The sequence below is a fragment of the Nothobranchius furzeri genome, chromosome 7, assembly GCF_043380555.1.
Source record: "Nothobranchius furzeri strain GRZ-AD chromosome 7, NfurGRZ-RIMD1, whole genome shotgun sequence".
Classification (NCBI taxonomy): domain Eukaryota; kingdom Metazoa; phylum Chordata; class Actinopteri; order Cyprinodontiformes; family Nothobranchiidae; genus Nothobranchius; species Nothobranchius furzeri.
The window spans coordinates 59,288,308-59,312,127 of NC_091747.1; the positions used below are offsets into that span (position 1 = coordinate 59,288,308).

At 43.2% G+C, this 23,820-nt stretch overlaps 1 protein-coding gene across 3 annotated transcripts in view; it reads left to right on the forward strand.

Annotated features, from left to right (window-relative positions):
- Nucleotides 1-23,820, forward strand: part of cnksr2a (connector enhancer of kinase suppressor of Ras 2a) — a 90,696-nt gene that overhangs the window by 13,842 nt on the left and 53,034 nt on the right. For all 3 annotated transcript variants that reach the window (XM_070553390.1, XM_054751031.2, XM_015955489.3), the window contains exons 2-3: nucleotides 16,489-16,652; nucleotides 17,072-17,274. In XM_070553390.1, coding sequence (XP_070409491.1) covers nucleotides 16,489-16,652; nucleotides 17,072-17,274 — 367 coding nt within the window. The remainder of the gene's footprint in view (nucleotides 1-16,488; nucleotides 16,653-17,071; nucleotides 17,275-23,820) is intronic.

Genomic DNA, 23,820 nt, shown 5'->3' on the forward strand with positions numbered 1-23,820 from the left:
TTGAGTTTGCTCTTCTCGAACAGAAAACAGTAGAAATGTTTACAGCAGCAAAAATACATCTTCTGTATTTAACTTTTAAAATTCAACAACATGGACAAACAACAACAACAACAACAACAGCAAAACATGTATTAAATTCTTATTCTTCAGAATTGGATGGATAACCTTAAATATGCTTATTTTCCAACTCGTTTGTGGAAACTATGACAGTCAGCGCTCGCCAGGCAGGCTGTTGGTTTGGTTTTATTTTCTTTACCAATCAGGAAGGATGAAGCATGAAGCTTATTAAATAAGGACTATTCATACAGGGAGGGATGATTTGTTGATAAGAAACAGGTGAGAGGATGATGATCAGGTGTGTTTCTTCCACCAGATTTAAAGCTGATGAAAACAGCGAGTAAATAAAACTGAACACACTGAATAGAACAAAAAAAGTACAACTGAAAACAAGAAGAAACTCAAACACAAGACCGTGACACAGGTAATACATTTTCTATTTTGTTCTTAGGGCTAATGCTGCAGATTTTTTACCTGCTTTTTTACTCGTTAGTGCTAAGGTCCAAGCTAATGGTTGATGTGGTCATAATGATATTCTCTACAGTTTTTCATTCTTATTTTAAGCACCATAAATAAAATTGTACGAGGTTTCTTGTTTTGTTGTTATGCAGGAGCATTTCCATAGATGTTAGGTAATCTAATCTCTGCATATTTGCCAACTCTGCAATTAAAAAGTAGCAATTTTTTAAAAGTGCTATAGAGAAAACAAAATACTCAAGTATGTTTAAAGGCACACGTTGTAGTTTTTCTTGCTTTTAGCACCCCCCCCCCCCAGTGTCCCCTTAGTTAATTCATTAGTTAAACAAAAAATAAAAACGTATTTCCTCGCTGTGCGTTTGTCTATGTAACAGCGGAAATGTCTCCCAGCCTTCATTAGTGTCTACACGAGTGAATCATCACTTCATAAATCAGCTGTGTTCATGATCTAAAACATGCAGGAAATGTGCTGAAACCAGACTCCAGCTCAACCATGTGAGCTCCACTACACAGCTCCTTCCACCAACAGGGACTGGACCGACTACTCTGAAGTTGCAAGAGTGGTATTCTGGCCACAGAGGACAGTGGGGTCTGAGTGGCATATCATTAATCTGTGGAGGGTCATTTTAGCACATACCGGCTCAAGAAAATGATAAAAAAAATGTGAAAAAGTTGCACAGTATGGCTTTAAAACTACAAATGAATATTGTTCAAAGATGTCTGCTTCAATGGCCAGGCTAGATTCTGCCCACGTTAATGTAACGGCTATGTTGAAAGTTATAGTGCTAAACCGGCCATTTTGTATATACCCCCCCCCCCCCCCCCACCACCACCACCACATTTTTTTTTGTTGCAAATTTTAAGTCTCACAGTAACATCTTAGGGCTTTTAATTAGATTTTCTTCAAAACAGTTAAATTTTTGTAGGCTCAGAGTACAAAACATGACCTGGTTTCCAAGCAAAATGTGATCAGTAACTAATAATAAATAAAACTAGAGTTATTTGTGCAGAATTTTAGATGTGTGTGTGTGTGTGTGTGTGTGTGTGTGTGTGTGTGTGTGTGTGTGTGTGTGTGCGCGTGTGTGTAGGTGGGTGGAGGGTGAGCTATTGGTCTCAAACCGTCTGTGCACAACAGCTGACAGACTCACACACCAGCTCTGAAGAGAAGGCCACACCCAAGTCTCGATCGACTGACCACACACACACACACACACACACACACACACACACACACACACACACACACACACACACACACAGACACACACACACACACACACACACACACACACACACACACACACACACACACACACACACACACACACACACACACACACACACACACACACACACACACACACACACACACGTGTGCCTTGCTGTTGTATTTGGTTCCAGCTGGTTGTGGGGTGTGTCTGTGGCGACACCGGGGAAATCTGAAACACACTACTGTGTGTGCTATAACATGCGCTGGCTAAATAAGCTGCAGGCAGCTCGGGGCCAAAAGGTCGGCATGGCGTTGACTCGCCAACTGTGAGTCTTTGGCACGAGTGAAGTCAAACACTACGGGAGCACTGTCATTCCTTTAGTAACACATTCCTAGGAACGACAGGAATTTTCTCCCTGATTTCATGATGAGCCGTCATCTGTTCACACGGAGAGCTGGGCAGGGTTTCACCTCGTTTCCCTTGGATAAATTTCATCGCTAGACGTGAAAATCAGCGGTGAAGCAGGCGTGACAGAACACTGGATGACACCGTTTGCCACGAGAGGAATCAGTCAGAGCGATAGACCTGGCATTTAGGATCATAGTCGACGGCTGCGACCACTTCAGGTTAAGGCGGATAGAGAAGGATTCGGATGAATGAATTAAACACAGGGAAAAATTCAGAATTCCTGTTTGTTTTCTCCCTCATTAGATGATGTCACTTAGACAGAATCATTCGGCAAACATGGAGATACTAAATGTGTTGATTGAGCAACTCTAAATAAATAATTCTTTAAACTTGTAACAAGTCTTTGAAATGTTAAAGAAGCAGGTACATGTTGTTTAGCCTTAGCTAATTTGTCCAAAACAAAATGGTTCACTTGCGCTGCACCTTGTGACTCACCTAACGTGAACCTCTCATAGCGTAAAAAAGCTGCTGCACTATTTGATGAACCGAAATCATGTTTGCGTCGGAGTCCAAGCCCCCAGGCCGGGCTCTCCCAGATGACCGGCTTCCGTCTGGGACCACATTACCCAGCATGCCCCTCGCGGGGATTCCCTCCACATTGCACCTGCGTTAATCCATGTCTATATATGGAAGACGCCACACCGGCTCTTCACTCAGTCATCGTTCCACTGTGATCCATGATCAGAGTATTCCGAAGCTACCTTTCCTCCTCAGACCTCATCCAACCGTCAGCCTTTCCAGCATCGCTTTCAGCCAGCAGTCTGTAATAAAAGCTCGTACTCCCGAACCCAGTCTTCGAGTCTGACAGTTTGTTTTAAAGTGTTTCCTGTGTGTTTGGGGAATCTCCACATCAAATCTCAGTTTCTGATCAGAACAGTTTTTTCTAGGCACTTTAGTTAATGGGATATAACGTCCGAGTGGAATTGTGCTTCGTACGGTAAAGTAATAAATGATTATTATCCTTCTGTTTGGAGCTAACCGCTAATAGCTAGTACAAATGAGACCAAGACCAAATTGGATTATTGACGCCTTAAAACGGTTCATAGCAGCTCAGGCAGATGTTATTATATCAACCTTTACTGCACACGACTACTTTGGCAGAAATGTTTAGAGAGTCCTTTTGAATGTATCCTCTGGATGCCTGGGTGACATTTAAACTTATTGTAACTCCCTCCAAGTTGAAAACGGACACAAGGCGTTCTTGAATTTTAACTGGCATTTGTTGCACACAGGTGCCACCAACGGTGCCGTGAGAACTGTACAAACGACAAAGAATAATCAATTTCCACAGTAAATCGTTCTCATAGAGAATAAACAATAAAGCACTAATACACAAGATAAAACACTCACAATTTACATTTACGGTAGTAAGTCGGACCTGTTCCCAGTGAGGGTTGGACTCCGCCAGGGCTGCCCTTTGTCACCGGTTCTGTTCATCACTTTTATGGACAGAATTTCTAGACGCAGCCGTGGTGTGGAGTGTGTCGAGTTTGGTGGCAGGAGAATCTCGTCTCTGCTTTTTGCGGATGATGTGGTCCTCCTAGCTTCATCCAGCTCTGACCTTCAGCTCTTGCTGGGTAGGTTCGCGGCCGAATGTGAAGCGGCTGGGATGAGGATCAGCACCTCCAAATCCGAGACCATGGTTCTCGACCGGAAAAGGGTGGCTTGCCACCTCCGGGTCGGGGGAGAGGTCCTACCTCAAGTGGAGGAGTTTAAGTACCTCGGGGTCTTGTTCACGAGTGAGGGTAGGAGGGATCGGGAGATCGACAGGCGGATTGGTTCGGCGTCTGCAGTGATGCGGACGCTGAGCCGATCTGTCGTGGGGAAGAGGGAGCTGAGCCAGAAAGCCAGGCTCTCGATTTACCGGTCGATCTACGTCCCAATCCTCACCTATGGTCATGAGCTTTGGGTAATGACCGAAAGAACGAGATCGTGGATACAAGCGGCCGAAATGAGTTTCCTCCGTAGGGTGGCCGGGCTCAGCCTTAGAGATAGGGTGAGGAGCTCGGACATTCGGGAGGGACTCGGAGTAGAACCGCTGCTCCTCCGGATCGAAAGGAGCCAGTTGAGGTGGTTTGGGCATCTGGTCAGGAAGCCTCCTGGACGCCTCCCCGGGGAGGTGTTTCGGGCATGTCTTGCCGGCAGAAGGCCCCCGGGTCGACCCAGGACACGTTGGAGAGGTTACATCTCCAATCTGGTCCGGGAACGCCTTGGGGTCCTGCCGGAGGAGCTGGTGGAGAAGGCCGGGGAGAGGACGGCCTGGAGCTCCCTAGTTGGGATGCTGCCCCTGCGACCCGGACCCGGATAAGCGGAGGAAGACGAAGACGAAGACAATTTACATTTACAAATTACCCGTGACCACCATAAACTCGACAGTTCTGTTTCAAACAAACATCTTATTTTCCCATCACGACATAAACACACATTGCATACCTCATTGGCCGCATTAACTTGCAGGGGCTAATAAAAAACACATCTTGCAGTGTCACTCCTTTCCACAGCTGGAAAACGTTGTTGCATGCGTCTGCATAGCTCTACCAACGAATGATAGGGGTTAGCATGCTGCCGCCTATCAAATGTGGCGTGCAACTGAAAATATTGTCAACCCCGAAACAACAAACTAAACATTGGTTCCACCCTGGAAAACATTCCACCATTTAAATGTGTGCTTTTAAACCCCATAACGTATACATTAATCTGATATATTAAAAATAAAGTATTCTTAGCTTATTTATCGTAACTTGAACCATAAATTATATCAAAACTGCATGACTGTGGCTGACGGCAGCCACACTTATAAAGAGCCATGTTTTCCAAAAGTGACGGCAGTATAAAACTTTATAACCTAATGTTTCAGGATTCATAGCAAAACATTGCAGACTGGAGCTGTTTTAATCCAACAAAACACTTAAAGGTGCAATATGTAAAAATGAAGAATGAATGACATCTTTTTTGGGTACTTCAGCCCATCTTTCTAAATAAAAGGTGACTTTCTCATTGTCCTTCGGTGGGTTTCATGGCAGTTGCCAGGTATGGATCAGTGCCAGAAGATTCTAGGTGACCAGCGAAGATGAGTAAGTAGATAAATACATAGTATATCTGGTACTAGAACTCTTGGGTGTTTTACAGTGGAGCAAGTACTGTACTTATTAAGATACATATTACTCCTTTATTTCTTGGCTGGATTGGACTAGCTGTTAGCTCATCTGTCCTGCCCGATGGAAACTTTACTTCCTTGAACAAAGGCTGTTCATCTGCAACAAGTTCGTTTGAAGTTATTTAAAAAATCTCACCTGAAAAAAAAAAGATTTTTTTAGGCTCATGTGAACATATTCCATAAACATGTATAATGATTTCCTGAAAAATCATCAATAAACACAAATATTTACACACTGAACACAAAATAAGCCCCGCCCCCCTATAATTTTGCTCCATCGTTTGGATAGTTTGGGACTAAATCACATATATTTGGGATTACGAACTCACTGCCGTTGGGTTTCTAACGTCCTGCGACTGATGGAAGAGCTCGTCTAACTTTTTATTGTCTCTGAAGCTTTAGAGCGTTTGGAACAAATGACACACAACCCCGCTGGTGGGGCCAGATCTTTTATAGGACTCTCGAACATCTCAGAAGTCGGTGCAGAATCTGATCTTACCAGACGTGTGTGTGACAGAGAGAAAGAGGGTGTTTGTGGGAGTTTGGCTCGCCTGCTGTTGTGAAAAGTGTGCCTCTGTGGGAGTCGAGTATATGAGTCAGCTATGAATCACACTTTTTGTAACAGTCCAACACAAGAACGCACATTATCTTGGTTTCTCTCATGCATGGACATGCAAACCATACATCGTGAAATGCAGGTACGAGTGTGTGAGTATGGACTTATTATACAACGCACCCACACTGAATTCTGCAGGGATTCGTGTCATATTATATACAGTATTTATTTACATAAAACAAAACTTTAGAAACCACTCAAGCTGGGGTACGGACCGCTTCAGCAGCTGCTAGTTGGTACTTAAACTGTAGGGGAGCTCAAACTATTATTTATTCTCATAAATACTAGAAAATAAAAGATGTTTTAACGTAATCCTAAAGGGTTAAAACAATTAAAAAGTCGTAAGTAGGTTACATGTTGATAAAGTATTGTTGTCGCTTTATTGATGTATACAGAACATAAACCACAACATACTGTATAACCCAAAGCTTTGTCTGGGATGTGTTTGGCCAGGCAGGTGGAGCCTTGCTGCCTTGGAGACCCTCACCTGGTTCAGATGGTTGTGTTCAATAACAGTGGAATGACTGAAATTATATCGTTACCGCAACATTTAATGGTATCATAGGTATATTAGGAGATATGTGATGTTAGTTACCTAAAACTATATTTTTAAGGTGTGTGTGTGTGTGTGTGTGTGTGTGTGTGTGTGTGTGTGTGTGTGTGTGCCTGTGCATATATCAGTATCAGTTTATCTCTGAATTGAAGATTAAGAGTTAGACAATATTGAGTATCAGTAAAAAGAAGCAGATATGGAACGTACCTAATAATCGATCTAACCTTTTCTGAATTGCAAAGCTAAGAACGTTTTGCGTTTGTTGCAAATGGGGATGTTCTTGCCCCCTTGAGGCCAGGTGTGGTATTGCAGTGGTTTTACCAGAATACTGTGTGTGAAGAGGGACATTTAAAGAGCAAGTCACCCCCAAATAAACTTTTTTTTTGCTGATAAACTAAATAAACGAGTGTCTAATCGTGCTGCAGACACGTGTCGTCAATAATTTGGCACTTCAGTGCATCTTAGTTAAAATTTAAATATTCTGCCTAAAACTGGCAGTGTTGTGCCGTTGTCAGGTAAAAACTCTGCACTGTATTTGAATAAAAATCTGTCATCGCTATTGGCTAAGAAGTATGCTATGATGTAAACTGGTACATTATGATGTCACAATGCTGTCGTGAGCCTGAGTGTGTGTTTGTTAGCGGCTCCGCCCTCTCGGTCTGCCAGGCAACAGCATGTGTTGCGTTTGTCAAACATGAAGTGGGAGTGGAGTTAGACTCTGGTAGGGGGTGACTTGCTCTTTAAATTCATCCGTCCATTTTCATGACTCACTCGTCCATGCAGGATTGCAGGGGGGGCCTATCTTCAGCTGTCTCCGGGAGAACAGGCGGGGTATACCCTGGACAGGCTGCCAGTCCATTGCAGGGCAAAGAGACACACAGGACTAACAACCAAGCGCGCGCATACACCTAAGGACAATTTTGGGAGATCAATCAACCTGACACTCATGTCTTTGGCCGGTGGGAGGAAGCCGGAGCATGCACAGGGAGAAATGCAAACTCCTTGCAGAAAGACCCCAGGCTGGGATTTGAGCCCAGGACCTTCTTGCTGCAAGGCATCAGCTCTAACCACTGCACCACTGTGCAGCTCCTGCAATTTAAACCAAGAATTGGAATTAAATCAATTAGGAAAGTTTTAATATTCAGATTATTCTTTTAACGAAGAAAAACGTGAACATTTCCATGGTAACATGAATATGTATTCATGCAGCCTGAGCATGACTTGTGATAAAAAGAGAAGCACATTTATAAATGCAATGCTTATCTGGTCAGTTTGCGTGATCTTCAGAGAACTATATTCAAACTTCTGCTCTGTCTCTCTTAAAAGTGGAAAAACTCGGTTATTTTTGCACATCGTGCTGCCCGCTTGCCATTGGGAGCACATTCAGTCCTGTCTTTTCGTGCCATAATTGCTATGGTTTGTTTTTTTGCTTGTTATGAATATGTATTTGTGCTGCGAGAGTGCGACATAGGTGTGAGCATGAGTTGGTCAGCTGAAACCAAAGATTTTTAACAGTAAATCTTTGGTTTGGTGAGAGTAAATGTGGCCGAAGTGACTTTTTGGGGGTAAATCAGTAATTTTCCTGTATGAATGTGTCTCTGCTCGGCTCCCTGCTTCATGCTGCGTGGGCATGTGTGCTTGCTGATGCCACTTACAATTTGACTCATCAGTATTCAGGGCATTCACGCTCTCCCTCACTGCCAGCGATAAGCGATGCTGATTATCGGTGAACTTTTGCCACATTGTGTATCTCTCCCCCTTCTGCTTCTGTGCCTCTCGCTGCCTCTTTCAGCGATAGTAGCACTCCGCCTTGGAGAGTCAACGACGTTTTAAACGGCCTCACTTCTTCATCCACTTCTACCGAAACTCTGAAGCCGTAACGACTATTAAATCATAGTTTTTAGGCGAGTACTCGGATGCTTTCTTAAAGTAAAAGCAAAAACACTGCAGATCCTGTTACGAGGGGTGTAAACTCACAATAATCTTTGAAAGAGTTGAACAGCAGAGTCGCCATGTTACAAAATAAGGAATTGATTAATGAGGGCATTGATTTTTGTGTCTACAGCAGAGCCAGGATGCGGTCAGTGTAGTCGTAAATAATCATTTAGCAGCTGAAAGTTGAATTTATTCAGAAATATTCTTTAACATCTCATGAAACCGTATTCAGTCAGTAAATAAAAGCACAGTAAAGCATAGTGTCTCCATAAATCAGCTTTTATTTAACATTTGAATGATTTTCAAGTCTTTAACCAGTAAAGTTTAAACTAAAACCAGTTCAAGATGGCCGCTGCAGCAAGGTGACCATAGAAAACACACAAAAAAAGGTTTCCAATATTTGTTTTTTGCAGATTTTGAGCTGAAATTTGGTGTTGTATTATCTGAGTAATCCTCAACCCACCCCCAGGTGTTGGAACCAGCGTATTCATGATGGCTGCCACTGACTTAAAAAAAGAGCTACAAACACGCTCAGACTCTTGCTTAGCTGATAAAGAGCTAATATTTCATGGGATGGAAGCTGAGAGTCACTCACAGCGAATACATCATTATAGTCTTATAAACACTGATTCCAAGATGGTTTAAAACACTTAATTTGTGATTTTTCATAACTGGACTGCACATGAAGCGGTGGTTAGAGCTGTTGCCTTGCAGCAAGAATTCCAGCCTGGGCTCTTTCTGCAGGGAGATTGCATGTTCCCCCTGTGCATGCGTGGGTTCTCCGGGTACTCCGGCTTCCTCCCACAGTCCAATAAAATGGCCGTTAGGTTGATTTGATTTCTAAAATTGTCCTTAGGTGTGTGTGTGTGTGTATGCTTGGTTGTTTGTCCTGTGTGTCTCTGTGTTGCCCTGTGATGTACTGGCAACCTGTCCAGGGTGTACCCTGCCTGTTTGCCCGGAGACTGCTGGGGACAGACACCAGCGCCCCGCAACCCTGCGTAGAAAAGCGGGTAAAGAAAATGGATGGGTGGATTTTTCATAATGTAAATAAGTACATTTGAGTGTTTGTTAAAAAGTATTAAAAAAAATCTTGGTGTTTCCTTGTTTAATAATGAATAGGATCTAAGTAGTCTAAGTGATATGAAGATGCCAGTTGATCTGGTTAAAGTGATTTAAACACACACTGAACTGTCTCTGTATTACACGTGTTACATAAATAAAGCTCCTAGCCTTGCCTGCATGACAGAGTTTCTGCTGCAGACACTGTTTGCGTCCTCCTTGTGAATCGTTTAGAGTGCTGCATCACCTCTGACCAGACCTTAGACGTTTTTTTCTCACCAGTCATGACTGGAAGGTCCAGATCTGAGATCTCGCTCATCCGTTTGACGTGTTTGTCGAAGCAAACAGAGATGGTGATGTGGGCGGCATCTTATGTTTGTTTTTGGGCTCCAAGTCGCCATTTATTCACATTTTCTGATGGAGAAAAGTGTTTTTGCTCAGCAGATGTTCTTTTTCTTACTTTTTTAACAACATGTGGCATTCTGGGACTGAATGCTTGATTTAGACTTTGGGTTTAGTGACAGCAGAAGGAGGCTGCAGAGGCAGGGTAATGCAGTTTGCTTGTCACTGATGAGAAAAGGAGTGTGTGTGTGAGAGAGAGACGGAGAGAGAGAGAGAGAAAGTGTGTGTAATGGTTTGAAAGCAATTTAGCAGCTGGCTTTGGAGTTTGTTCCTTTCCTTATTGCTCTGCTTTCTCTTTTCCTCTTCCTTCCTTCCTTCCTTCCTTCCTTCCTTCCTTCCTTCCTTTCTCTGCCTTCTTCCTACTAAGCCCCCACCCCTTCACACACACACACACACACACACACACACACACACACACACACACACACACACACACGCACGCACGCACGCACGCACACACACACACACTCTCTCTCTTTGTTAGTGTGGGGGCATGATAGATGAGTGTATTATAAAGCTGGGACTTGAAGCGAGGGAAATCAATGTTCATTCCTCAGAGGTGTGTGTGTGTGTGTGTGTGTGTGTGTGTGTGTGTGTTAAGAGTTTAGAAACTGGATACATTCATTGTTTTGGGAGCCTGAGGGCTGCAGCTGGACCGCTCCGTCTTGATCTGCTTTCCTTTGTCTGGTCGGAGAGTGTTTGCTGAGTCAAACACTTCAACAACAGCACCACACACACACACACACACACACACACACACACACACACACACACACACACACACACACACACACCTTCTGACATGCTGAATCCACAGAGAGTGATCCACACACACTTATATTACAAAGCCCAGCAGAGAGAAGTCCTAACCTGGATCACAGCCCACTTGTCCGTTAATCCTCATCTCATCTTCAGGTTTCTCTCCAGTCCTTCTGAGACTCTAATTTGGACACCAGTTCCTATTCTAACCCTAACCCTTTTGCTGACAGGAAGCCACTTTTTCTCAACAAAACTTTAAAAATGCAGCCTGAGGAAACGACAAAACCTCCTCAAAGCTGTGGAAAATGAAACTTTTGAAGCTATTTTCCTGCATTTCCTTTGGTTTTACTCTGATTATTAATAGATTTAACAATGTTGATCAGAGCTGACCTAACTCAAAATTAGATTTTTTTTGTCCTTGAACACACCGTCAATATGTTTACTCACACTAACAAGCAGAACTAAATAACATTCAAGTTTGTTTCTTCCAGAATCATAATTTCAGGTTTTTCCAAAGTCAACATGTATTCTGTTAGGCTGAGTGACCATATTTGATCACGTGGGCACATTGAGGCATCAGCAGCTCAGGAGGGAGAGTGCGTTGTTTAGTAATCAGAAAGTTGCAGGTTGGACCCCGGCTCCCACCAGAGAATGCTGCTGTTGTGTCCTTGGGCAAGACACTTAACCTGCCTCGCCTGCTGGTGTTGGCTGGAGGGACCGGTGGCGCCTGTGCGTTGAAAGCCTCCCTATGTCAGGGCAGCTGTCGCTGCAGTGTAGCTCATCACCACCAGCGTGTGAATGAATGAATGAATGAATGAATGAATGAATGAATGAATGAATGAATGAATGAATGAATGATACACTGCAGTGTGAAGCACTTTGGAGTCCTCTGACTCTGAGACTCGGAGAAAGGCGCTATACAAGTGCGGGTCATTTATCATGAAGTTTATTATTCACAGACTAGGTCATGTCTGGCAGAGCAGTAGGTAAGGAGGAGGGTCTTGCCAAGCTAACAGACAGCTAACAGTGCTATAGCGCTGTGATGAAGGTACTAATCCTGATACCCCATCCAGGTACTGTTAAAGCTGCAACGGCAAATTTGGAAAACAAATGATCTTAAAACATTTTTCATGCCAGCGTTTCTCGCCGTTTTTACTGTTTTTTTAAGAGTCACAGAACGTTGCGTGCTAGGATGATGTCGACGCCAAAGCTACCAAAACAAAGGGGAGACTCACCTCTTACATCAGGAAGAATCCGCGCGTTTCGAGCGTTATCCGTCGTCGTCACCGTCTTCCTCCGCTTATCCGGGTCCGGGTCAAATCAAATCAAATCAAATCAAATCAAATCAAAGATACTTCATTAATCCCAGAGGGAAATTAGAGTTTCAGTACACACAATTCAGAGATCAGTCATACATGGGCAAGACACATGACAAGAATTGGTGACTGTGGTCATTCGCAACCCTGAGTCACGCTACCTTAATAGAGATAAGAGGGTTACATGAGGATTGGTTCAGGTTGAGGGAAAAAAGGCACTTCCAAGTTACCCTCCCACCAGGAGGGCAGCATTGCTCTGCAAAAAAACACCTCAGACAGATATGCAACAGACTTCAGATAACACAACATAAGTGTCCACTAGGTGGGGTGGTGGGTTGGGACTATCCCTACTTCAGTTCCTGCAGCCACGATAAGCAGCGCATGTCACCTCAGTGTGGATAGGGAGAGGAGCATTGAGGGTTGGAGGGTTGCAGTGACCCTGGAACGTTTCAGCGGCCTTCCCCCAGTCCCGCCCAGGCTGGGAAAGGATACAGAGTTGAGTTGCCATAGCGACGGCACATTCCACATATCTTCTGAGGGGGTAGTTTTCGTTGGAGCCTTGCAGGCTCAAGGGCGCCAGATTCCGATTAGAAATGGTTTTGGGGCCAGACAGAGATAATTTCCTCTCTGTCTTACAGTTTGTTGGTCCTCAACCTCTCAAAATACCAATAATGGACATTAATCTATCCCAATCCATGCTGATTCGTCCACTCTCTCCTTGATGGCATCCATCTTTTGTGCCAATGAATGAATCTCTGCCAAAGTCTGTCGATCTTCCGATCCCTCCTACCCTCACTCGTGAACAAGACCCCGAGATACTTAAACTCCTCCACTTGATGTAGGACTTCTCTCCCGACCCGGAGTTGGCAAGCCACCCTTTCCCAGTCGAGAACCATGGTCTCAGATTTAGAGGTGCTGATTCTCATCCCAGCCGCTTCACACTCGGCCACGAACCTACCCAGCAAGAGCTGAAGGTCAGAGCTGGATGAAGCTAGGAGGACCACATCATCCGCAAAACGCAGATGAGATTCTCCTGCCACCAAACTCGACACACTCCACACCACGGCTGCGCCTAGAAATTCTGTCCATAAAGGTAATGAACAGAACCGGTGACAAAGGGCAGCTCTGGCGGAGTCCAACCCTCACCGGGAACAGGTCCGACTTACTACCGGCTATGCGGACCAAACTCATGCTCCTCTAGTAAAGGGACTGAATGGCCCTTAACATAAAGCCACCCACCCCGTACTCCTGGAGCGTTATCCGTTCTTTCATAATCCGTTATTGAATTGTGATTGGCAGAAGGTTTTCCGGTTTGCGCCTCACTTTTTTACAGCAGCGGCCCAAAACGATCTCCTAACACATGGATGTTCTGCTTCCTGATCACGTGTCGTGTGACGTATGCAGATGAAGATCGGCTTTAGAGCTGAGATGTTTGTTTTCACAGTGCGGGGGCTCGTCCGACGCCCACACAGTAAAAAAATGCAAATGACGACTTAAATCGTCATTGGCAGTGAATGAGTTAACACAGTTCTAAAATATTATAGCTATAAATATACTGTGGAGGTAATTTGTCTAAAAACCTCCACCAGGAACATGTTTTAGGCCGAAGGCCAACGACTGGACCATCCGGCTGTCGGTCTCATCGAACCGCTGCACTTACCTGGGTACTCCACTCATTACACACTCATGCATTTAGCAGCAGAACACCACTGGTGTGAGATGTTCTCCACTCAATAATACCAGAGAAGGAGAAACAGCCGGCTGCTACCACTTCAGCTTTAGGACAGAGTCCCAAAAAGAAAAACACAATTTGATGTCACGAAAAACAAAAAAACGTTTGGACCTAGAAAACAGCAACTGGTGTTTAGCGCTATCTCGTTTCTTTCACATCGCGGGTTTCTGGTTCCAGTAGAAGCATCTCACGGAAGACGCCCGAGGGGAGTGGTGAATGCCCCTGGCTTGTTTGCAAATTCACTATAACTGCTTTAAATGAGAAATAGTTTGAGGATAATTTGTGGCAATAATCTGCTGCAACAGCAGCTGCGCAGCTGCATTTGTTTGCTGTTTTTGAAACATGCCTCAAAGTAACTCACTCCTCCGATTCCTTTCAGGGATCTAATAAAACACAGTTGGTGTTTTCTTTCATCTAATAATGCAGCAGGTTTGAAAGAGCCAATATGTGCATAACTGCAAGCAAACAGAAACGTCTAGAACAACACGACGCAGCAGCTGTTGCATTACCCAGTAAACAGGAAAAAGAAGCAGCTCAGGTCCATCCGTCCTCCCTGCAGGCGCTCCGATGAGAGAAACCGCCCATGGCGGTGGGTGATAACAGGATCTGATTAAAGATTCTGAAACATGTAATCTCAACCAGACCAATGTGTGGTCATTGATTAGTGGAATTAACAGGATGAAGAGTCAAATAGGTGCTGAGACGAGTCTCCTGCAGTGACTCGTGGCTCATCACCTCAAGCCATCTAATCAGACCGATCTATGTTAGGCGTGAATATTTGATCACAGGCTGGGAACTTTTTAACTCTCAGACTATAAAACAGCAAAAAGAAATACAATCATGATATTTTTTAATTTTTTTTAAATAATTTTAATATATTTTTAGTTAAAGCTAAATGCTTTCAGGCACAAACACACTAGACGGTAAAGATCATTAATGTAATTTATTTTTATTTCTCTGTGTAACCCACATAAACTGAAAGCCCCACTTTAAGAAATAAACATTTCCACGTCATTTTTCCAAAATGTCTCACACAGTGGCGGCGCCAGGGAGGCGCTAGGGGGCGCTATAGCTACCCCTGGATTAGTCATTGCACCCCCAAGTAAATATTAGATTTTTTTTTTTACAATTTAATTTTAATTGAACGTGTGGATGTAATAATATTTAACATAAAAACAAAAACAATCAGTAAATTATCATAGATAGTAAAAACTTAAACCAAAACAGGAAATTGATGTTAACCTTTGACCTCATTTTCCACCTGCGAACGAGTGAAAGGTAGAGCTAGTGGTAAAATGGATCGGTTTTTGTTACCCAAATTTCCACAGGTTCAGTCAGAAACGAATAAGTCTTTGGAAGTGATCTCAGACCCACAAAAACCTACGGATCTGGATGAAGAGAGTCAACCCTCATCCGCCGCAGCAGTCGAGGGTTTTGCCGCTGGAAATGCTAACACTAACGTTAGCTAACCTTGCAACACTATAGATGGTTTTCTGTGTGGCTGTGTGTGTTTATGATTTCATGGAAAAGTCAGCGATTGTTCATATGTTTATGATGTATATTAATGATTGTTTCAGGTGTTGTTGAGGTTTTGAGCACGCATGTGTATCTGCTAGTGTTGAAGGTGTTTTAGAGAACAATAGGTACACATGACAACTTCCTTCATAGCACCCTCAATAAAAAGACCTGCAGAAAAACATTCCTGGAGCCGCCACTGGTTTCACATGTGTTAAACTGTATAATGGTACATGAGGTAAACTGGGTAAAGACACACTGGAGGTAATTTTACCACGTAGTCATGTTTCTGTTTAATTATTCAAGCAACACAATGGACAAAAATAGAAAATCATGATGAAGATCTTTGAAAAAAGTTGTTCATCAAACACATTTTTAACCCTTTAACTTCTATGTCAAGAAAAAAAAACACGATGACTATTGCTTTATCTTATTTATACCAGATTTCTATTAATAATGTAAAGTAATATATTAATATTTAGGTAATAGAAAATAGTTGACTTTTTATTTCAAAGTCCCCAGATTTGTCCTCAATTATAAGGTACAAATGATAACAACCTCTAAGAAAAGTTAAACCTGCTGTTAAAAGATTTTAAAATGTGTAAAAGTAACTTTAAATTAATAATTTAAAATCTAATCATGTGCATCATTTAAATGGTTTAATTGAACATATTTTTTTGGCAAAAATGTGCAAATTTTAGTTTATCTTTAAGTTATTTTCTGTTAATTTCACCTTTTTAAAGATTTCTTCCATTACATGTTAACATGAATATTTTTATTTGTACTTTTTTAGAATTTTAATTAAAACTCCCACAAGAGACTTTAAAGTGCGTCTTATTTCGTCAGCCCTCTGTTTTCTGCGGGCTCTAATCAGCACACGCCTGCTTTGCGTCAGCCATCAGGATTTGTTCCTTTCATCATTGTGAAACCCCTTTTCAACCGTCTGCTGCTAGGAGCTGTTTGACTTCAGATCTTCTGAGGTCATTTCCTTAAAGCCCTTTGAACAACCTCAGTTTGGAGAAATTGTGAAGAAGGGGCAGAGAAGCCAGTTCTGGATTCTGGGGATGTGACCACCAAAGCCACTTTTCAGCCCTCCTGCATAACTAGTTTCTATTTCTGCAAACAGAGGCTGTTTAGAGCTTTCTAGAACCAGTAATAACCTCATAGTTCTATCTTTAGCTCCCTCCAGAACAGCTTGTTGTGACTATCTTTGACATGTGCGTCTTTGCAGGTCTGGACGACTGCCTGCAGCAGTACGTGAGCGTGTTTGAGCGTGCGGGTGTGTGCGGCGAGCGGCTGCTGAGGATCAGCCACGCTGAGCTGGAGGAGCTGGGCGTTTCTCGTATCGGACACCAGGAGCTGATTCTGGAGGCCGTGGACTTGCTGTGTGCTCTGGTGAGGTTGGGTCAAAGCTGCAGCTTCTCCTGCTGGAGCACCAAGAATCCTGCATGAAGTGTTTCTGAGTTTCCTGGCGGTCACTACAGCAAAGTGTGGGCAAACGACCTCGTTTTAAACGGGGTTAGACGTGAATGAATCAGTCGTGTTACTAAGCAACCCGCAGGCCGCCTGCTTACAAATATTTGTTCTAAAAAGCCAGAAAAAGTCTAGATAAATGTCATCTTAATCATTTGGGCTCTTGCTCAGCGCTCTTTAATCATTCAAACCATTTTAGTCATTGTGATTCATTCATATTCATGATGCCAGTCACGTCTTTTATTGCCTCTATTTTTATTTTAGCACAAATGATTAAAGCATCCTTCAGAGGAAGGTGTCAAAGTGATTTGCATTCACGGTCTCTGTTTCTGTCCGCGTAGAATTCGGGTCTGGAGACGGAGAGCGTCAGGACTCTGGCTCATAAGCTCGGCGCCTCGGCTAAGAACCTTCAGAACTTCATCTCCAGCCGCCGCCGGAGCAGCCAGTTAGAGAGCAGGAGCTCACGGCGGCTCCCCAACGATCTTCTGACCTCAGTGGTTGACCTCATCACCGCCGCCAAGAGCCTGCTGGCCTGGCTGGACAGGTTAGACCTCTTCCGAGATCATTCGTAACTTCCTGCATAAAACGCCTCAACTCAGCTCCTTGGTGGTCACAAGATGCCTTCTGCATGGTGCAGCCTGGATGGTGTCTAGGTTTAAATATCTTCAACCTGAAACCAGCATCTGATCAATATCTGTCTGAAAACACTCGCCCAGCTGGACATTTTTAGAGTCTTGTATGAAATCGGAGCTTACTGTCTCCATGATGTGGTCTCGTGTAACAAATTACTGTTTTCAACATTTACAGACTCTGCTAAACGATAAACATTTAAAATATGACTTAATTATTTAATTGTTCACTTAATGAAGTGACTGTGCAGGATTAGCAGAAACATTTCCCCAATCAGCATGATAAATACATTTTTTAATCATATTTTTCTGGTTTCAGCCACTCCCACACTACTCATGATACATAGAAATAACTGAGATGTTTGCATCTTTTAAAAAGATTTTTCAAAATAAATATTTGTTTTTAAAGGTGTGGAAGACTAAAACCCCATATTTTTATGATTATTTCTGATTATAATCGGTCACTGACTGCTTCATGCAGGTTGAACATGAAAAGTCTCCTACACCTATCTCCTGCTTTAGTTTCTGATAGAAAATAGACGGTGATACTCTAGGATATATTCGGAAAAGGGTAGAATGACTTCTCCGGGTCAGGGATGAGGTCCTGCCCCAAGTGGAGGAGTTTAAGTATCTCGTGGTCTTGTTCACGAGTGAGGGGAAACTGGAGCGTGAGATCGATAGGCGGATTGGTGCTGCATCTGCAGTGATGCAGGCGTTGTACCGGTCTGTCGTGGTGAAGAGAGAGCTGAGTCAGAAGGCGAAGCTCTCGATTTACCGGTTGATCTACGTTCCTACCCTCACCTATGGTCATGAGCTTTGGGTAGTGACCGAAAGAACGAGATCACGGCGGATACAAGCGGCTGAAATGAGTTTTCTCCGAAGAGTGGCTGGGCTCTCCCTTAGAGATAGGGTGAGAAGCTTGGTCATTCGGGAGGGGCTCGGAGTAGACCCGCTGCTCCTCCACATCGAGAGGAGCCAGTTGAGGTGACTCGGGCATCTGATCAGGATGCCTCCTGGACCTCCCTGGTGAGGTTTTCTGGGCACATCCAACCGGGAGGAGGAAGACCCAGGACACGGTGGAGGGACTATGTCTCTCACTTATCCTGGGAATGCCTTGGGATTCCCCCGGAGGAGCTGGCCCAAGTGGCTGGGGAGAGGGAAGTCTGGGCCTCTCGACTTAGGCTGCTGCCCCCGTGACCCAACTCTGGATAAGCGGATGACAATGGATGGATGGATACTCTAGGATTAGAAAAGCCTGACAGATCTACGTCGCGCTGTGAATTAGCGTTCATGGACTCACCCATATTGACCCACGACAGAGAAGGCTGTTGTTGTTTTAACAGCTAAGCTAACCATTAGCAACTTCACCACACCAATCAAGAGTGAGATTTCCAAATATCAAGCAATAAAAGTCCAAAACCTGCTGTCCTACGCTCAGCTGTGATGTGGGCAACGTTTCAGTCGGATAAATGTGCATATGCATGCTTGGGTTTTGTCCAGGTACTCGAGTACTCTGGTTTCCAGTACAAAAACACGCATGTCAGGTGAATTTGAGTCTCTAGATTGTCCCTAGAGTAGTTGTGACTGTGTGTGATTGGTTGTTTATCACTGTGATGGACACCTGTCCATGTTGTCCCCTGTCTCTCACCTGATGACTGCTGCAGTCAGACACCAGCTCAATAAGAAATAACAGATTAACAATAATGAGGGAATAAAGTAATAGATCATTTTTATTTTTCTGGAAGAAGGACGGTTGTCCAGTTTGACCACAGAAGGGTTCAAATGGTCAAGTGTCTACAGGGTGTTTCTTCACAGCGTCTTTCTCTCCTCATCCATTCATTCATTCATGATCTGTCCCACTCGTGGATGAAGAGCTAAAGGTCGTTGACATGGGTTATTGAAATGTCAGACACCCACACCTGTCTTTAAGGCCATGTCGGCCTCAGACACACAAACACAGACACCAACGCGCTCACATCAGCATTCAGCTAAAGTGCTAAAAGATGGCAAGCAGGCGTCGCCCGCTTACCCTCATGCAGCTGTAAGTGAAAAGGAGAGACTGAGGATTGTGTGGATAAATGCATGATGGAGATCATTTATCCAGCAGTAGGTTAAACATCCCATAGCCGAAACCCTAAAATTGATTTCTCCATCCAGGGGATATTCAGTACTGACATGGATGAGTCTAATAATGGACCCTAACGCTGGGGGAAAATGCTAGCTTATCTGGAATTAGTAGTTGCACTCTGACTTCCCCTTAGAGGGGCGTGACAGAAGCAAATTGGCATCAAATGTGTTAAACCTGAACTTTCATCTCCCTCTGATTGCTGCTTCTTAGGATTCTCAGGGAAACGAGCAGAAGTTCAGCTCTAAGGCTACAACTGTGCAGAATTTCTCCGGGAAAAGAAAACCTTTTCATGTATAAAATAACAGCAGGGGCTCAGCGCTCATATCCTGTCTCCTGCTTCTGATGTCTCTTTATGGATTTACATTTTTTTTTTTTACAAATCAGAGAATCATTCTCCCTGTGAAATTTGAATCTTTGAACTCCTCATTTCCCCTTTATGTACATGCCTGAAAGTACTCGTACATGAATTATTAACAGCACAATATAAACACCATCTTGCAGTTTGTGTGTCGGATATTTTGCTGATCCGACAAAATGCACAGAATATTAACGGTGTTTTTCTTTTTGGAGTTGACGTGTGCTTTAAAGCAGCCGTGTTATTTTGAGCCTGCCTCGCTTTTGCTGCTTTTTTTTTAAGATCTGCAGCTTCAAAATCTGAACTTTAAGGAGCTTGGCGAGTTAAAAATAAAATAAAACAACTTTCTGAAATTCCTAATTCCCACTTTTTGTCCTGGATCTTATTACATATCTATCTATCTATCTATCTATCTATCTATCTATCTATCTATCTATCTATCTATCTATCTATCTATCTATCTATCTATCTATCTATCTATCATCTATCTATCATCTATCTATTGTATATTTGTACAGTGGGTAAAAAAGTATTTAGTCAGCCACCGATTGTGCAAGTTCTCCCACTTAAAATGATGACAGAGGTCAGTAATTTTCATCATAGGTACACTTCAACTGTGAGAGACAGAATGTGAAAAAAAATCCATGAATTCACATGGCAGGATTTTTAAAGAATTTATTCGTAAATCAGGGTGGAAAATAAGTATTTGGTCAATAACAAAAATTCAACTCAGTACTTTGTAACATAACCTTTGTTGGCAATAACAGAGGTCAAACAATTACTATAGGTCTTTACCAGGTTTGCACACACAGTAGCTGGTATTTTGGCCCATTCCTCCATGCAGATCTTCTCGAGAGCAGTGATGTTTTGGGGCTGTCGCCGAGCAACACGGACTTTCAACTCCCTCCACAGATTTTCTATGGGGTTGAGGTCTGGAGACTGGCTAGGCCACTCCAGGACTTTCAAATGCTTCTTACGGAGCCACTCCTTTGTTGCCCGGGCGGTGTATTTGGGATCATTGTCATGTTGGAAGACCCAGCCACGTTTCATCTTCAAAGCTCTCACTGATGGAAGGAGGTTTTGGCTCAGAATCTCACGATACATGGCCCCATTCATTCTGTCCTTAACACGGATCAGTCGTCCTGTCCCCTTAGCAGAAAAACAGCCCCAAAGCATGATGTTCCCATCCCCATGCTTCACAGTAGGTATGGTGTTCTTGGGATGCAACTCAGTATTCTTCTTCCTCCAAACACGACGAGTTGAGTTTATACCAAAAAGTTCTACTTTGGTTTCATCTGACCACATGACATTCTCCCAGTCCTCTGCTGTATCATCCATGTGCTCTTTGGCAAACTTCAGACGGGCCTGGACATGCACTGGCTTCAGCAGCGGAACACGTCTGGCACTGCAGGATTTGATTCCCTGCCGTTGTAGTGTGTTACTGATGGTGACCTTTGTCACTGTGGTCCCAGCTCTCTGCAGGTCATTCACCAGGTCCCCCCGTGTGGTTCTGATATTCTTGCTCACCGTTCTCATGATAATTTTGACCCCACGGGATGAGATCTTGCGTGGAGCCCCAGATCGAGAGAGATTATCAGTGGTCTTGTATGTCTTCAATTTTCTGATAATTGCTCCCACAGTTGATTTTTTCACACCAAGCTGCTTGCCTATTGTAGATTCACTCTGCCCAGTCTGGTGCAGGTCTACAATTCTTTTCCTAGTGTCCTTCGAAAGCTCTTTGGTCTTGGCCATAGTGGAGTTTGGAGTCTGACTGTTTGAGGCTGTGGACAGGTGTCTTTTATACAGATAATGAGTTCAAACAGGTGCCATTAATACAGGTAACGAGTGGAGGACAGAAAAGCTTCTTAAAGAAGACGTTACAGGTCTGTGAGAGCCAGAGATTTTCCTTGTTTGAAGTGACGAAATACTTATTTTCCACCCTGATTTACGAATAAATTCTTTAAAAATCCTGCCATGTGAATTCATGGATTTTTTTTCACATTCTGTCTCTCACAGTTGAAGTGTACCTATGATGAAAATTACTGACCTCTGTCATCATTTTAAGTGGGAGAACTTACACAATCGGTGGCTGACTAAATACTTTTTTGCCCCACTGTATATGTATGTATATATATATATGTATGTATATATGTATATATATACATATATATATACACACACACACACACACACACACACACACACACACACACACACACATATATATATATATATATATATATATATATATATATATATATATATATATATATATATATATATATATATATATATATATATATATATATATATAAAAACAGGAGTGGACCCAAAGCAGAGCCTTGGGGTACCCCACTGGACAGATCATTGAAATGTAACATGATTTGGTTTATACAGACACCGAAATTTCTGTTAAGAGAGGTGTGATGTGAACCAGTTCCAGGGATCATCATCAAGTCATTAAGTCTAATCAAGGTGAAGAACACTGGATTACCAAAAAACAGTTTTTCTCTGATGTTTGAATGTGCTTTTAGTACTTCATTTATAATTTACAATTTCAGAGTAGTTGATTTAATCCTCGCAGTAGTTTAACATCAAAAATAAGTTAACCTAAAATGTTTCTAATCTGAAAGTTTGTCCTTCCTGTCTGAAGAGACTTAACAAAATAAAGTGTTGGTTTTAGGGCTGGAGCCTGGCTGTAAGCACACAGTCTGCATAGCCTCAAGTTGTTCATGTATAAATAGCAGTCAGCCTCAATACTGATGACCCAAATCACACATGCCACCAATAACTCACTAGAGAGGCTGTGACAGATTTTTTTTATCTGGGTCTTTGGAACATTGAAGAAAATGGTCCCATTTGGGTTGAGATTAGCGTATGTGTCATGACACTGCACTACAACTTTGCTGTGTCTGTAACCCTGTGTGTGTGCAGTCATTAGTGCATTAACAGCTCATTATCTCCACTGTGCACTTTATCATCAACACCTTGTTCACACCTGAAGAGTTACAGGTTTTCATTTTTTTGCACGTGAGAGCTTTAAAGACCTCTCTTCTCACAGGAAAAGCAGGTTTTATTCCTCAAACGTAAACTTGTCAACAGAATGTGCAACGTGCACAAGTGGAAAGTGACTGAGCATACAAAAGACGAAGCAGCTGGGAGCCGACAAAGCTCACGGCAAAATAGCAAACAAATCTCAAGTGGGATAATGGCTCCTCTCAGAGTTCTTATGTTTCTCACTAAAAGACGTTTTATAAAGAACAACCAGATCTCAACTGAGGGCTCTTAGCTTTTAAATCTTATTGCAGAAATGCTAAATAGTAAAATAAATAAATAAATAAACACAAATGGAGACTAAACACGTTTTGGAGTCTTTTTTTTATTTTTATAATTAAAAACCGCATTTAGGGTTTCACCAACATTGCTAACAAGCAGAAGCTCCTGATGTGATCTCTACAATCACACCGATGTCTCTGTTAAGTTGAGCTAAGCAGGCCTTTATGCTGCACTCACAGGTGCAGCCACTCGGTGCAATTACAGGCTGCCATCAGTCAAGTCAATGAAAACGGCGTGAGTAGGGACGGTCCAGTCAAGCAATCCTCCTGTCGCACTGGCGCAGTGACATCTCTTTTTGCCTGAAGTATGGAAGTGGCATTTGTCACATTGGCAGAGACCATAACATCTCCCCCCTTAAGAGTCCTCACAAGGACAGAGGCAATACTCACACTTCCACACTTGTGCCCTTTCGCGCCTAATTGCGCTTTCCCGGCCAGGGGTACGAGTGCATAGTGTGCCCCGACTCCTAAGTGTGGAAGGTAACCGCACACCCCTTTTGCACCCTTGTTCCACACTTTGCCCAAGTCTGCTTCAGTGCATACTTGGGCAAGGGTATTACCCACAATCCATTGCTGCGTGGGGAGTTTTAGAAGTAGGCGGCACAATGGCTCAAGAGCCTTTTCTGAAAATATGTTTTCAAAT